Raw genomic sequence first — 14,678 nt, 5'->3', positions numbered from 1 at the left:
AGAAGGGGGATCTGCAGGCAGAGGCAGAGGGAGAAGTAGGTTCCCCGCAGAGCAGGGAGCCCAACGTGGGGCTCAATCCCAGGACCTTGGGATCATGACCTGAGCCAAAGGCAGACACTTAACGACTGAGCCACGCAGGTGCCCCCCGGACTGTGTTTCTACAGAGAAAGTAAATTGATTGTAACTTTTACACTTAAAAAAAAAAAAAACCACCCTTCTTTTTCTGGAGTATGCTTTCTTCTGTCCCTCTTGTAAGAGCAAGACTGCGAAGAGGGAGTGTGGTCTTTCTAGCTCCTCTTTCTGAGGTGGCTGCCAGGCACTTGGTATGGGGCCTGTGCCCGGCCCATTGCCCAGCCCTGCCCTTCCGGGGTTGTCCTGGACACAGCCCTCTTGCAGGCATGCGTGGCACTGCCCCAGGCTCAGGCTGGACCGTCCTGCGGCTCCTGGCCCACAGCATGCCCCTGGAAGCCTCGTCCTCTTCTAAATGTTTCTTATAGAAGCTTTCCTTAAGCAAGTGGTTAGCTCACTTTTAAAGTCCTTATTGTTGAGGTGCCCGGGTAGCTCTTTTGCTTAAGTTCCTGCCTTCAGCTCAGGTCATGATCTCAGGGTCTTGGGATCGAGCCCCATGTCAGGCTCCTTGCTCAGCAGGGAGCTTCTCCCTCTCCCTCTGTTCCCCCTGCCTGCTGCTCCCCTGCTTTTTTAAAAAATAAATATATTTTTTAAAAAAGAATTTAAACAGCTAAAAAAAAAATAAAGTCCTTATTATCAGTTGATTACATGATTGCTTTCCTGTTCATTGCTGGGTTCACAGTCCGGTTTGTTGGGAATTCCTGCACTGAATTGGTCACTGCACACAGCAGACCTGATGCCCAAATGCAGGAGAGCAGAGGTGTGATCTCGGGTCTGGCTTTAACACACAGACCTTTTTATTCACTGGGTGCCTGCCACACACAGCGCTGGGCCCCACTAGGTATTGGGCACTGTGCCAGGTTTTAGGAACACAGAGTTGAGATGTCACGCCCTCAACAGCCCCCGGTCTGTCCTGTGGAAACTTTGAATCCCCTTCTCCTTGGAAGGTCTTGGAAGCATCATGATTTCAGGTATTCAGGGGTCCAGTGGCTTTAGGGGAACGGGCTGTATTCCTGTCCTCAGTTAGACTGGCCTCCCAGGGTCAGAGCTGGGAAACCATTCCTCTCCTACCCAGCTTTTCGTAGACCGTGGCCTGTCTTTTTGTAACAGACTCTCAGAAGTGGTGGCCCGTTACTCTGCTGTGTCTGATTGCTACAGGTCACAAGGCCCAGCCACACTCAGGGGTAGGGTCACAGGGGGCTGTCTTGGAGGCCACCTACCATACTAGCTCATTTTTTTTTTCTGTTTTGGGGTGTATCCTAAATCTACTGGAAACAGGGCAAGCAAGGTTTCAGCCACGAGCCCCTCTTGTGCTGATGAGAACACACTCGGCTCAGTGGTGCAGCGGGTTTTTTTTTTTTTTTTAAAGATTTTATTTATTTATTTGACAGAGAGAGATCACAAGTAGGCAGAGAGGCAGGCAGAGAGAGAGAGAGAGGAAGAAGCAGGCTCCCTGCTGAGCAGAGAGCCCGATGCGGGACTCGATCCCTGGACCTCAAGATCATGACCTGAGCCGAAGGCAGCGGCTTAACCCACTGAGCCATCCAGGTGCCCTGGTGCAGTGGTTTTGTCCAAGCTGGGCTCACCTCCGTATTTTAAACCCAAACAGGTGGAGTTCTTTGAGCCCTTCTGGGACAGCGGGGAGCCCCGGGCTGGGGAGAAGGGCGCCCGCGGCTGGAGAGCGTGGATGCAGCAGCAGGAGCGAGGCGGCTGGGTGGTCATCAGTCCAGGTGAGGCCCCTCTCGGCTTGGATGCGCACGCCTCTGCCTTTGTCTTCTGGAATGTGTTTTCATGTCTTCCTGATTATTTGTTTATATGTATAAGCTCTTCTGTCAGTCCTTAAGAACGTCGTAGAAACATCAAAATATCAAAAATATGCTAAGTGGAAGCGTTGGGAGAATATAGACCGTCTGTCATCCTTATGGCCTTTAGGCAACGCCCCCAACCTGTGGAGGGTTTGAGTTTCCTTCCAGAGGAAGGAAGTTTCATTTTTCTTTTCAAAAAGTTGTTCCTCAAGAAGTAATCTTGTTACGAATCCCCCTCACCCCCATCCCCATTTAGTGTGTCCTAAGGACAGTCTTTCTGCTTTCTTGGCAGTGGACAGACCGTCAGGTCCTTTGAAGCACCCTTCCCTACTTAGGAATACTATAAAATAATTGTTAACTAGCATTTATGTGACTGTCATCCAAAATGACCCCAAACTCTTTCTGGATTTACATCCTAAGACAGTGCTGTCCAGTAGAAACATAATTCAAGCCACCAAAGTAACTTCACATTTTCTAGTCGCCACATTAAAAAAGTAAAATGGTGAAATTAATATTGAGGATATATTTTGTTTGACCCAGTATGTTAAAACCTTAATATTTCAATGTGTGACTGTTAAAAAAAAATGAGATATTTTTCTTTTTTTTCTTTTTTTTTTTTTAAATATGAAAAATCTGGAGCGTATTTTACACTTTACGGCATGTTTCGTTCAGACTAGCTGCTTTCAAGCGCTCCATAGCCACGTGGGTACGGCTGCCATCTTGGTCAGCACCACGCCCGGCTCTTCAGGAATTGCTTCTCCCCCTGGTTTTGTTGAAAGTGAGAGGGAAAGTGAGGCCTAGGCCTGTCTGGCTTCTTCTCACAGATGTCACCTTCCTGGGCCTTGGTTTCTTCAAGGAATGAAAACTTGGTACTAGCCCTGGTTCTAGGCCAGGTGGCATCTCTGGCCCTTTGGGTGTTGGCAGTTGTTTTTCTCTGTGTGGCACTAGCAGGGACGGTCAGTCCTCCCTTAGCTCGGCTACTTTCCTGGAGTGTTCCCTCCCAGAAAGAACCGGCATCCCTCTCAGGCTAACCAGTGATTTCATATGTGAGGAAAAATAAGTTGCAAGGCAAAGTGGAAGTAGATATTACCCTTTTAGCTCCTGCTAAAGTCTGCAAGACCACATGAAGGACCCAAAAATAGAAGTCTTTTTTCTTTAAGAGAGAAAGTAGGTGGTGGGAGGAGGGGAGGAGGGAGGGCCAGAGGGAGAGACTCTCAGGCACACTCCATGCCAAGCGTGGAGCTGGACACCAGGCTCCGTTCCACAACCCCAAGGTCACAATCCGAGCTGAAATCAAGGGTCAGACACTCAACCAACTGAGCCACCCAAACTCCCCGAGAAGTCTTGTTAGTAGTGACTTTTTTGTACCAGCTCAGGGTGGTTCTGTTTTTAGGTTTTTGTTTTTTGGGTTTTTTTTTGTTGTTGTTGTTTTAATGAGCATGTCTCCTAGAATGCACAGAATTTGTGTTCTAAGGTTCATCATATTCTGCATTTCTATGAGACTGAAGTCGAATTCTCACAGCAGTGTCCCGGGAACACTGTTTCCGGAAAACTAGTTGATAACTATTCTTTGTTTTTCCTTTATTTTTTAGTTTTCTTTGTCCCATCTTGATGAGGTTGGCATTTAGAGAGTAGCTGGTATTTATCATTGATTCTGAGGCATTTTTTCATGTATCACTACTTCCTCTCTCTCACACTCATTTTCTCTTGGTCTATATTGTTATATATTTATATGTGTCTTTCCAAAATCATATAATCTTTGGAATTTCTAATGTAATAAATACAGATATCTAAGCTAGATATGTGACTCACAGGATAATTTCTCTTAGGGTGAGAGTTTTTATCAGTGTGATTAAAGGATTACCTTGCATGTACGTCTTCAGAAAAAGGTGATAAATGGTTAAATTTTAGTTTTCTTTGAGAATTCAAAAGAGCGTTTAGATAGAATATTGGATTTAGAAAGTTAATATATACTTCACACATTTAAATTCTGTGGAGTTTTTGTTATTTATTTATTTTTTAAAAGATTTTATTCACTTGAGAGAGAGTGCATGTGCATGCACAATCGGTGGGGTTGGGGATTGTGGGGAGGGAGAAGGCCTCTCAGAAGGATCTCAGAAGTCCTGAGATCGAGCCCTGAGTCGGGCCCCCTGGTCAGCGGGGAGCCTGCTTCTCCTCTCACTGCTCTGCCTGCTGCTCCCCCTGCTTCTCCCTCTTCCTCTGCCTCTCCCCTGCTCATGCTTTCTCTCTCTGACAAATAAATAATTTTTTTAAATAAAATCTTTAAAAAAAAAGAAAACCATTAAGGAGCTGCCAGACTATTCACAGGACTGCGCTATTTTGCATTCCCACCATCGGTGCACAAGGGTTCCAGTTTCTCCATATTCTTACCAACATAGGTTTTCTGTGTAATATACTACGATTGGCTTTTTTCCACTTAACATCACCCCCGAGATCCGTCCAAATTGCTGCACGCATCTGTAGTTTTTCAGGGTGATTTACTGTGAGTAGTGGTCCATGGTGTAGATGTCAAATTTCCTTGTTAATCTATTGCGGGACGCTGGGAGTGTTTCCAGAGATTGGCTGTTATGAATAACGCTGCTGTGGGTATTAGTGTTCAGGTGTTTGTGTGTACGTAGGTTTTCATTTTTCTGAGATCAGCATCCAAGAGTGCAGTTGCCGGTCTTGTAGTAAATGCATGTTTAATTATATAAGAAACTGCCCACTTGTTTTCTGGGGTAGCCATACCGTTTTCTATACCCTATTTATTTTTAAATATTAAACTTTATAGAAGACTGAAGACTTTTCTCCTCTCCCGTTTTCCATGTTCAGAGTTAGGAAACAAAGTGAAAGTACAGGGTATCTTGAATTGACTTTTTTGGAGAAGTGAACACAAGTTGTGATCATAAGGCCACTGGCTGAAAATCCCGATGGCTTTAGGAAATCTAAACCAGTGCTGTTACTAAGTGTCGTGTAGCTTTCTGGAACGGTGTTGTCCAGTACATTAGGCATTAGCCATATGTGGCCGTTTTAATTAAATTAAGATGAAATAAAGTAAAAAATTGAGTTGTGCTGCCAGCTACATTTCAGGTACCCACTAAGTCACATGTGTTGGTTGCTACCATAGTAGACACATAAGGTATATAATAAGTCATCATCATAGAAAGTTCCGGTAGTGTTGTTCTAGAATAGGTGTGTTCCCATTTTAATTGCTGTGATAACATTACAGATCATCTGATTCCATTGGCTAACTGCCAGGGTTTTTTGGGAACCTGTCTGGTGATAGGAGAGTCCCTCAGTGCCTCTGAGTCCCTGAATGTTCCAGAAGGCTGGGCCTGGGTCTTACTCATCTTGGCACTCCAGAGACCCACCACAGGAGGTGGCATCACAGACCGGTGGAATGTGAGTGGTGGTTTTATTTGCTGGTGAGGTAAGCTAAAAGTTTTGTTCTCATCTAGATGATGACGATGATGAGCCAGAAGACGAGGACCAGGAAATACGAGATAAGAGTCTGCCCAGGTGGCAGATCTGGCTTGCCGCTGAGCGGTCCCGAGATCAGAGGCACTGGCGGCCGTGGCGCCCTGATAAGACCAGGAAGCAAACCGAGGAAGACTGTGAGGACCCAGAGAGACAGGCGAGTGTCCCATCCCGGGTGGGAGGCCAGCTGCCGGGTCCTTCCTTTCTGCCCATTCCCAAGGGCTTTGCTTGCCTGCAGGAAGCTTGCCGGGTGCTTGGAGCACTAGCTTGGCTTGGGAGAGGTGAGCTTGCTCCTGACCTCTTGTTCCTGTTTCTGGAAACCTCACTGCCCACTGGTGATGTGGGAGCGTGGAGGAACCTGACCGGATAGTTCCTCTTCCCAAGTAGGAGGGAAGGCCTCTCCGGAGACGGTCTTCCAGTTAGCCGGCTAGTTTTTCACATGGAAACCTGAGGACTCAGGGTTTTCAAGACGTGGTTATGTAGCTCTGTCCACGTTCCCCATCGCACTCTTGTATCCTCAGAGAGGAGGCGGATAGGTTTGACTTGGGAGGACAAGGGGACCTGGATATAGAGGCTGAGCTGGGACAGTCGCTACACGGCTGGTGCTGCTGGGGAAGCAGCTCCCGTTCCTGGGGCCGCTGTGGTGCACCAGGCACTTACGTTGTCTCGTTTACTGCTGTGGAACGACGTGGCCCGTGCTGCACTGGTAGCTGGCAGCTCTGAAAGTTTTATGTTGAAATAAAGGAAGAGCTTTTACTCGGAGCCTGAAAAGGATCCAGTTTCCTAAGGCCTGGCGGTACTGCTTGCCATGCGACACGCTCTAGGCACAGACCAGCAGGTGTTTGCGGTCGTGAGGCTCACGAGCTCTGGCCTGGTCTGTTGTCTGCGACCCTCCTTGAGATTTACGTGCTGCCAGGGTGGGGGTTTTTGCCCGTTTCCCTCCCTGCGGGACCACTGGTGCACGGACCGTGCCTTTCCTGTGCTGACTGCTCAGTTGACATTCCCAGATGTCGAATGACTATTTGATGCCAGCTCTTCTGCTCCAGGCACAGCGACCAGCACGAGTGTCCGGAATGTTTGAGGAGTGGCAGATATGGTTGGGACCCAGGGAACTGGGGAGCTCTGGGTGGGAAGGAGGGGCCGATGCCCGGGAAGCTGCCGCTCAGCTCTGCGATGCTGCATGCGTGGCCTGCGGCGAGTGTGCACAGGGTGTCCCTTTCCTGGCTGGCGCCGTGCATCAGGAAGAGCAGGGCGTGCGGTGGTCGATGGTTTTCTAGCGTTCAGGGTCACCTGGCCAGAAGTTAGTCTGAGGCTTAGAGTGCCAGTGGTTGTCTGGAAGCTCGTTTCTGGAACAAACTTCCACTCTGAGCAGTTCCTTGTCCCTTAGCTTTTTTTCTAATCAGTGTGGAGGAGAGAAGCTTTTCGATGAATTGACAGTTCTGAGGAGGCCGACCCCAGGAAGTCCAATTTTTCTGTGCTCATGCTTTGGCTTCCTCTCTGCTGGGAGCCTTGGAGACCAAGCAGGTCAGCTGTGCCCTGAGACAGAGGCCAGCCTCCGCGGCCTCACACTTTAAAGTGTCGGCATCTAATCAGCCGCGGACGGGTCCAGTTAGCGTTTGGCCTTGAATTGCGCTTGCCACGGCCCATGGCTGCTGGAGTTTTCTTCCTGCCTTACTGCTGTTTATCTATCTTTTAGCATATTTTTCATTTCTGAAGGCAATTTTGTATGAAGAAGCCACCAAATAGAATTCTTTTTTTTTTTTTTTTTTTTTTTTTTTTTTTAAGATTTCTTATTTTTAGAGAAGGGGGCAGGGATAGAGGGGGAGAGGGAGAGAGGATCTCAAGCAGACTTTGTGCTGAGCGCAGAGCTTGACGCAGGGCTCGATCTCACAACCCTGAGATCGGACCTGAGCCTAAACCAAGGGTCTGATTCTCAACCCACTCTGCCACCCAGGTGCCCCCAAATAATAAAATTCTTATTTTCTATCTTTTTTTTTTTTTTTTTAAGATTTTATTTATTTATTTGTCAGAGAGAGTGAGCACAGGCAGACAGAGTGGCAGGCAGAGGCAGAGGGAGAAGCAGGCTCCCCACTGAGCAGGGAGCCCGATGTGGGACTCGATCCCAGGACGCTGGGATCATGACCGGAGCCGAAGGCAGCTGCTTAATGAACTGAGCCACCCAGGCGTCCCCTTATTTTCTATCTTAATAAACAGTTTTAGTGATTGTAATTTATCAGAGTAACTACAAAAGCAGTTATGTGTGCTTTCAGGAGTGAGTACGATCCTAGATTTTCTATGAGTTCGTTAGGCTCCTTTGGAAGGTTTTGGCTTAAGCCCATTCATGGTACTGCCTCCTCCTGATGGTGCCTGGGCAGCGTGACAATGCCACCAGCCCCCCGCCAGCTCCCCTCCATCTCTCCGGTGCCTGATGAGGCCTCTAGCTTTTTTGCATCTCGCAGGAAACCTAGCTCTTGTCTGTTTAAAGTTTAATAAGAATAATGTTGAATCATCAGCACACCCACATGAAAGGGCCCCAGGAAAAGTTGCGAAGCCTCGTCTCTGGTCTGTTGCAGTGAACGAACTGCGCCCCCGAGCGGGCTGCCTCAACCGCCTCTCTGTTACAGGTGCTGTTCGATGACATCGCACAGTCTCTGATCCAGCTCTCCAGACCGGATCTTCAGTTCCAGCTGGTCACAGCCTTTCTGCAGTTCCTGGGTGTGCCTTGTGGCTTCAGCACCCCGGCCTCCTGTGTCTACTTGGCCATGGATGAGAATAGCATCTTCGATAACGGGCTTCATGATGAAAAGCCATTGACTTTCCTCAACCTCTCCTTCAATGGCATCAGCTGTGTTGGCCGCTCAGACCCCCTGGGCTGCCGTCGCTGGACCCGAGGTCACAGTCGAGAGGGCGAGGAATTCATCCGCAATGTCTTTCACCTTGTGATGCCTCTGTTTTCAGGCCAGGAGAGGTCCCAGCTCTGCTTCTCCTGGCTACGGTACGAGATGGCGAAGGTAACTCCGGCCTCCCCTGCTCCGTGCGGGGGCTTCAGACACGATCTCGGGGCTCTTGGTGTTCCTCAGCACTGGGCTTTGGCCCCTTCTTGTTCACAGAGCCCCCAGGCTCCAGTATGTGGCTGCCCCTGCTGAGGGGTGTGGGAAGGGCCCTGTGTATGCTGCTCGCCAGTGACTGGAGCTGTTTGTTGTGTTCACTCTTCTGCCAGATGTCTGGGATTATACGAGCAGTTACTGTGAAGACTCAAGCTTAGGCGGGGGTTGGGGGTTTCCGGGTTTATTAAAAGATAAAACAAGCTACTTACTTACCTCACTCTTCACCGCTATCTGTTAGGTGTTTTTCTAGGATGGACTCTTCTGCCCTCTGCTGGCCACTGGTTAGTATTGAATCTTAACGTCCAGAGCTCTGGTGCTTAAATAAACTACACGGATTGCATACACGGGAACATGTTCTGAAAAATAGTGTGTAAGAAAATTTGGTGGCCTCCTGTCACTGGAGAAAGATACTTGGACCAGACGAGCCTCGTTTACCGAGGTTTCCAGTGGAAGCCTGGATGCTGTCGTTTGGGGGCGCCAGTAGCCTTGGTTCCATCCTGATTTGTTGTCCAGCTCAGGGATCCCACATGATTGGCTACCCTGTGATGCAGGAAGGAAGTGTAGACGTCCGTGTGGCTTTCTGAAGCGGACAGGACAAAGGGGTTGCTTGAAAATCACAGAGCACACAGGAGTCCTTTTCTTTTTACTTCCAGGTCATTTGGTGTCTGCACACTAAAAACAAGAAGAGGTTAAAGTCACAAGGAAAGAACTGCAAAAAACTCGCCAAAAACCTCCTCAAGGAGCCAGAAAACCGCAACGATTTCTGCCTCTGGAAGCAGTATGCACATCTGGAGTGGTTGCTCGGCAACACGGAGGACGCCAGGAAGGTGTTCGACACGGCGCTCAGCCTGGCGGGCGGCGGGGAACCGACGGGGTCCGAGCTCTGGGAGCTCGGCCTCCTCTACGCGCAGCTGGAGCTGGAGCTGGAGCTGGAGCTCACGGCCGACCTGAGGGGGGCCACCGCGGCCCGGGCCGTGCACGTACTGACCAGACTGACGGAGAATGGGCCCTATGGGCCCTACTCGGGGCCGGTCTCGGCCGTTCATGTCCTGAAAGCCCGGAAGGCTTACGAGCACGCGCTGCAGGACTGCCTGGGGCAGAGCTGTGGCTCCGCTCCAGCTCCCGCCGGCCCCGCTCGCCGCCTCGCGAGCCTGGCCAAGTGCTTCCTGCTCTTCCAGTATGTGACTGTAGGCATCGAGGCGGCCGTGCGGCTCTATGAGCAGGTGTGTGCGGGGCTGCGGGGCTCGGTGTGCCCGGGCGGCGCACTCGAGGCTGTCACGCTGCTGCACACGGGCTTGCTCCGGTTCCACACCAGGGTCCACGTTTACCCCCTGGCTCCCCTGCGCCAGGCGCTCTCGGAGGCGATACAGCTGTACCCAGACAGCCAGCTTCTCTGGAGGGCCTACATACAGGTTCAGAGCAAGTCCCATGCAGCCAGTAAGACCAGAAGGTTCTTCGATGCTATTACCAGGTCCGCCAAAGCCTTGGAGCCTTGGTTGTTCGCGATTGAAGCTGAGAAAATGAGGAAGAGGCTGGTGGAGACCGTTCAGAGGTAGGTTCGGACGTCTTGTCCGTCTTGTCCGTCTTGTCCACAGACCTCTGTGGTGTGTTTGCTGTGACCCCGCTGCCCTGTGAGGCCTCTGGGATCCAGAAGCAAATATGGGCCAGCGCCCAGAGCACTGCTGTGGGTGTCCCGGTGACGTAGGATGACCTGTTGGAAGAGGACTGCGGTGGCTTTGTTAGGGGCTCTCATGGCTGTCTTCCCGGACCGTGCATTTTGGGCTCCTGAACGTTGCTGATGGCGTGTGGGGGGCCGGTCAGGCATCTGCTGTCTGAGCAGCGGTGGGGATACCACGATGGGCAAGAGCAGGGGCTCCGGAGTCGGACTGTGGATTCAGATCCCAGCTCTTCCACATCCCAGCTGTGTGGCCTTGGGCACGTCCCGTCCCCTCGAATAGGTTCCCCTTCCGTAAGGTGAACGGTAGCTTCCCCCGAGGACTGCTCAGAGGGGCCAGGCAGGGAGGGGCCGAGCAAGAGGGAGTGTGAGAGAGTTACTGGCCTCTGTTGTTATCACTGGCCATGACGGCATCGCGTTCTCCGTGTCGTCTCTTGATCTGGTGAGTGTGTGTCTGAAGGTTAAGTGACTATCACGGTGGCTTCGCTCTGACCTCTTATCAGCTGATGACTCAGTGTTTCCTCTGAAGAGTGTGTCGCTTTGTTTTTTTATTTCTTCCATTGGGATTTTATTCACTCTATGTCCCCCGAGTCGAAAGGACTTCCCTCCCATCAGGTAGCAAGATGCAGGGAGTCGTGTGGGAGTTCTAGGTGGACTCTGGCGTAGAGAGCACAGAAGCCTGGGCACTGCCTTCCTCTGGCCTTGGAGGGGCCCCATCATGTCTGCAGCCTGCGCCCCCAGGACCCCCAGACTGGGGGATGGCACTGTACCTAACACACTGATCCTGCCGGAGCGGACATTGGCAGTCACTAATGCTCCTCTTCCGCCAGCGCCAGTGGTGGGGGCACGAAAACTGGTCTTGGAGTCACGTGAGCCTTGTCTTGCAGGGTGGATGGCAGAGAGGTCCATGCCACGATTCCCGAGACCGGCTTGGCTCATCGGATCCGAGCCCTGTTTGAAAGCACGTTGCAGAGTGACCATGGCCGCCTGTGCCCTTTGCTGTGGAGAATGTATTTGAACTTTTTGGTAAGAAAATGTTTAGCGTTTTTGTTTTTCTGTAGAGTTCTGTTGCTTCCTCCGTCTAGGGGAGAACGTGCAGGTGTCCAGTGACCACCGGCCAGGAAAGCTGGCAGGGGCCTACTTTTCCCCCACACCTTGTCAGCCTCGATGAACCCTTCCGAGGACCCTGGTGGAGTCATGTCAGGTCACTCTGGACATGGGAGGGGGATGCAGGCTGCATCGCTCCTGGGGGCTTTGGCAGAGTGATGGGAATCATCGCTGGGCGGTTTGTAGCGGAACCTCGTGTGGCTCTCTCAGGGTTGACTTCCTCAAGTAACAACTTAGAAGTGGCCTAAGAGCTTTCATTAGAAAGAGACCTTCATTCTTCTCATCTGTTCATAAGAATTCCCAGGTTCTGATTCTGCTCTGTCGTTAAAGTAAGATTCAACCTAGAATGTAAATTTGACATTTGACATAAAGTCTTTCTCTCCTCTTGACAGAGGAGCTTTGTTTTCACTCAAAAATACCATGTAGTTGGTGACTGAAGACACAGAGATGCCGCTTGATCGTGTTACTCTGCGTGTGGAGGCTGGAAGGCGCTTCCTGGGCCTTGTGGAGTCTGTGGGTTGACTTTGCCTTTCGTTAAGTACGTGGCGTTGGGATGGGCCTCACTTCCTGGAATTTATCTGCCAAGTTGCATGGTTTTTTGGAAATGTAGTCTCCTAGGCCACTCGAGTGTTTCAGCTAAAGGCTACTGAATCCCATCCAAGGGATCGCTGATGAATGCTGTACTTTTCAGAAGCCAGGAGTGACCTTCCTTGTCTCTCTGCTTATTTCCACTGGATAAATTCTCAAGGCAGTCAAAGTATTTGAACTTTTCCAACAGAAACATGACAGAGTTGGGTATGAAGGGATGTGGAGAAAGTAAGCTATGGGTTAGGAGCACTTGGGCCTTTCCCATCTTAGACTTTAGACTTCAGCTTGGTGGGCTTCCTCTGAGCGGCAAGGAGGACACAGGATGTCAGGACAGCGGCTTACTGGCACGCTGAGGACGAGGAGGCACACCTTGCTGGCCGAAGTCGGTATCGAGTTGAACTAACCCAAAAGTCTGTGTGGTTTTTGTTTTTTTTAATATGTAAGATTTTATTTATTTATTTGTCAGAGAGCAAGCAGGGGGAGCGGCAGGCAGAGGGAGACAGAGAAGCAGGCTCCCAGCTGAGCAGAGCCTGATGGGGGGCTCGATCCCAGTACCCTGGGATCACGACCCGAACTGAAGGCAGATGCTTAACTGACTTAGCTACTCAAGCACCCCGGAAGTTTGTGTGTGTGGTTTTTTTCCCCTAACATTTATTCATCAGACCCAAAGACTCAGGTTTTAGGTTTTGGCATCCGTGTGTGAAACGGAAACCTTCGGAAGTCCAGATGCTGCTGTGGTCACTGCACACCGTGGTTACTGCCTGTTCATCGGTGTAGGGGGAGGGCAGCTTGGTGGAGAGCGGTCAGGAGAACCGGCCTCCTGCTGCATTACCGCCGCTCCTGTGCCAGGGCCACCCAGCCGAAGGAGCAGGTGCTCCCTGAAATTCCCAGTGCTGGTATCGTGTGAGTCTTTCTAGCAAGCGCAAGACCTTGAAATGTGAAAAGGGAGGGCTTGCAGACTTTCCTGTTTAACTCCCCCTGTGGTTGTCGGTAGAGACAGGTGGGGCAAAGATGGACTTGCGGTATTTTTACAAAGAACCTTCCAAGAGCCAGATTTGGTTGGATCTTAGAAAAATTCTCCCTGACTTGGGAGAAAAGATTGGGGCCCTTAAGGAATTTCTGTCTTTCTGGAAAGGTGAGCATTGGAGCGAGGACAAGTTTGAGCAGGACTTCCTCTCGCAGCTCCTGAAGCATCTGGGTTGGCCATCAAGGCCTTGATGACTCTGTGAAAAGCTCCTGTTAGGGCCAGAATGCAAGTGAGGAGAGATCCAAAGGGAGCCGGCTCCACGGAGGAGAGCTGGTGCTTTCTTTGTGTCTGTGTGTGTGTGTGCGCGCACACACATGCAGATCTACACACACTTGAGCCTTTTTCCACATTTGCTTTTTCTCCTGCAAAAGTGATGGACGGGATTGAGCTGCTCATTGGCCGTGGAGGACATGGGAGAAGGAAGGGATTGACAGCCGGCGGGTCAGCCTGTATGGAAAGGCCAGCACTCAGAAGAGCCGCTGGGAGGGCGAAGAGTCGTCTTCAGTTCACCGTGCTGGTTGTGGGGCGGGGGTCGTAAGCTTCCACGGGACTGTGCTCTCCTCCCCTCCCCAGAACATTCAGGCTATTGTGGAAACATGGCTTTTTGTTTGGGTTGGGTTATCAGTTGGGTCAAATTATTTTGTAAAGTGTTTTATTTATTTGACAAAGACACAGCGAGAGAGGGAACACAAGCAGCTGGAGTGGGAGAGGGAGAAGCAGGCTTCCTGCTGAGCAGGGAGCCCGATGCGGGGCTCGATCCCAGGACCCGAGAATCATGACCTGAGCCGAAGGCAGAGAGAGGCTTAACCCACTGAGCCACCCAGAGACCCCGGGTCAAATTACTTTAAAAAAATTGTATTCACTAAAGCCGCTTGCTCAGGTGGGTCTACAGTCAGATAGAAAAGAGAATCAAATCATACCAAAGCCCTTCCAGGCCTTATTTTCCCTTTGCCACTGATGCTACCTCTGCCGGGTGGTAGCGGCCGGCACCAGGAGAGAGGGGACCCAGGGGCCCAGACAGGCAGTCACTGGGTGCCAGCCGCGTCTCTGAACGGGGCACTCTCACATTTGGTCGTGTAGGGGCAGTGCCGCCCCCCCCTCCCCCCCGTCCCGCCACGACTGTGTTGCTCTCTGGGCTCGGGTCTGGGTGGCAGGCCCACAGTGCCAGACCTTTGCAAGGACTTGCGTCCTCTGCTCACCAGGGTCATGTTGGCCGAGCCTTTCCTGGGGTGGGGGGTGTGGGGCCCCCTCCTGACCAGAGCGGCCTCCGCATGCAACTCGGGCTCCCGCTTCCCTTTGCAGACCAGTCGTGCTCACGTGGAGAGGGGCCCCTTCAGTTCTGTGTTCGATTCCTGTCCTCGTGCTGGGGGTCACCCATCGCGCTTGTTTCAGCCTAGGCTTAGGGATCTACGAGAAGTCACGGTTTGTCAAGACGAGGAAATGTAGAGCACGAGGCAGGACGCAGACAGCCAGGGCAGCTTGTGTTCCCGGGGAGCCTCTGCGCTCGTGAGAGGGAGCGGATGGCTACCAGGCTGGGTCTTAGAATAGGAGATCCTGCGTGGAGACAACCAGGGGTCACCACCGAGCTGTCGCCTGTCTTCGAACCCTCCCGAACCTAAGAGCCTAGGCCTTCTCCAGTGGCTGATGGAGGGAATCTGGGAGTGGTTTGCATTCGAGTCCCGCTAACCGATGTAGCTGAATTTGCTGGGTTCCGGGGTTATCAGTGAGCCCCACAGATACAGTGCCTAAGAATGGACAGTCGT

General features: G+C 51.3%; 1 protein-coding gene across 3 annotated transcripts in view; it reads left to right on the top strand.

The window, feature by feature from the left end:
- The window catches only part of NRDE2 (NRDE-2, necessary for RNA interference, domain containing), a 58,175-nt gene that overhangs the window by 32,034 nt on the left and 11,463 nt on the right, over positions 1–14,678 (top strand). For all 3 annotated transcript variants that reach the window (XR_006381732.1, XM_044231347.1, XM_044231349.1), the window contains 5 exons: positions 1,739–1,859; positions 5,393–5,568; positions 8,036–8,422; positions 9,172–10,070; positions 11,081–11,219. Coding sequence is in view for 2 of the 3 variants with exons in the window: in XM_044231347.1 (XP_044087282.1) it covers positions 1,739–1,859; positions 5,393–5,568; positions 8,036–8,422; positions 9,172–10,070; positions 11,081–11,219 (1,722 nt within the window). In the remaining variant the exon portion in view is untranslated. The remainder of the gene's footprint in view (positions 1–1,738; positions 1,860–5,392; positions 5,569–8,035; positions 8,423–9,171; positions 10,071–11,080; positions 11,220–14,678) is intronic.

Source organism: Neovison vison, chromosome 13, assembly GCF_020171115.1.
Source record: "Neovison vison isolate M4711 chromosome 13, ASM_NN_V1, whole genome shotgun sequence".
NCBI classification, from domain to species: domain Eukaryota; kingdom Metazoa; phylum Chordata; class Mammalia; order Carnivora; family Mustelidae; genus Neogale; species Neogale vison.
The sequence above is the reverse complement of the archived record's forward strand: the minus strand, read 5'-3'. Positions and strand labels throughout refer to the sequence as shown.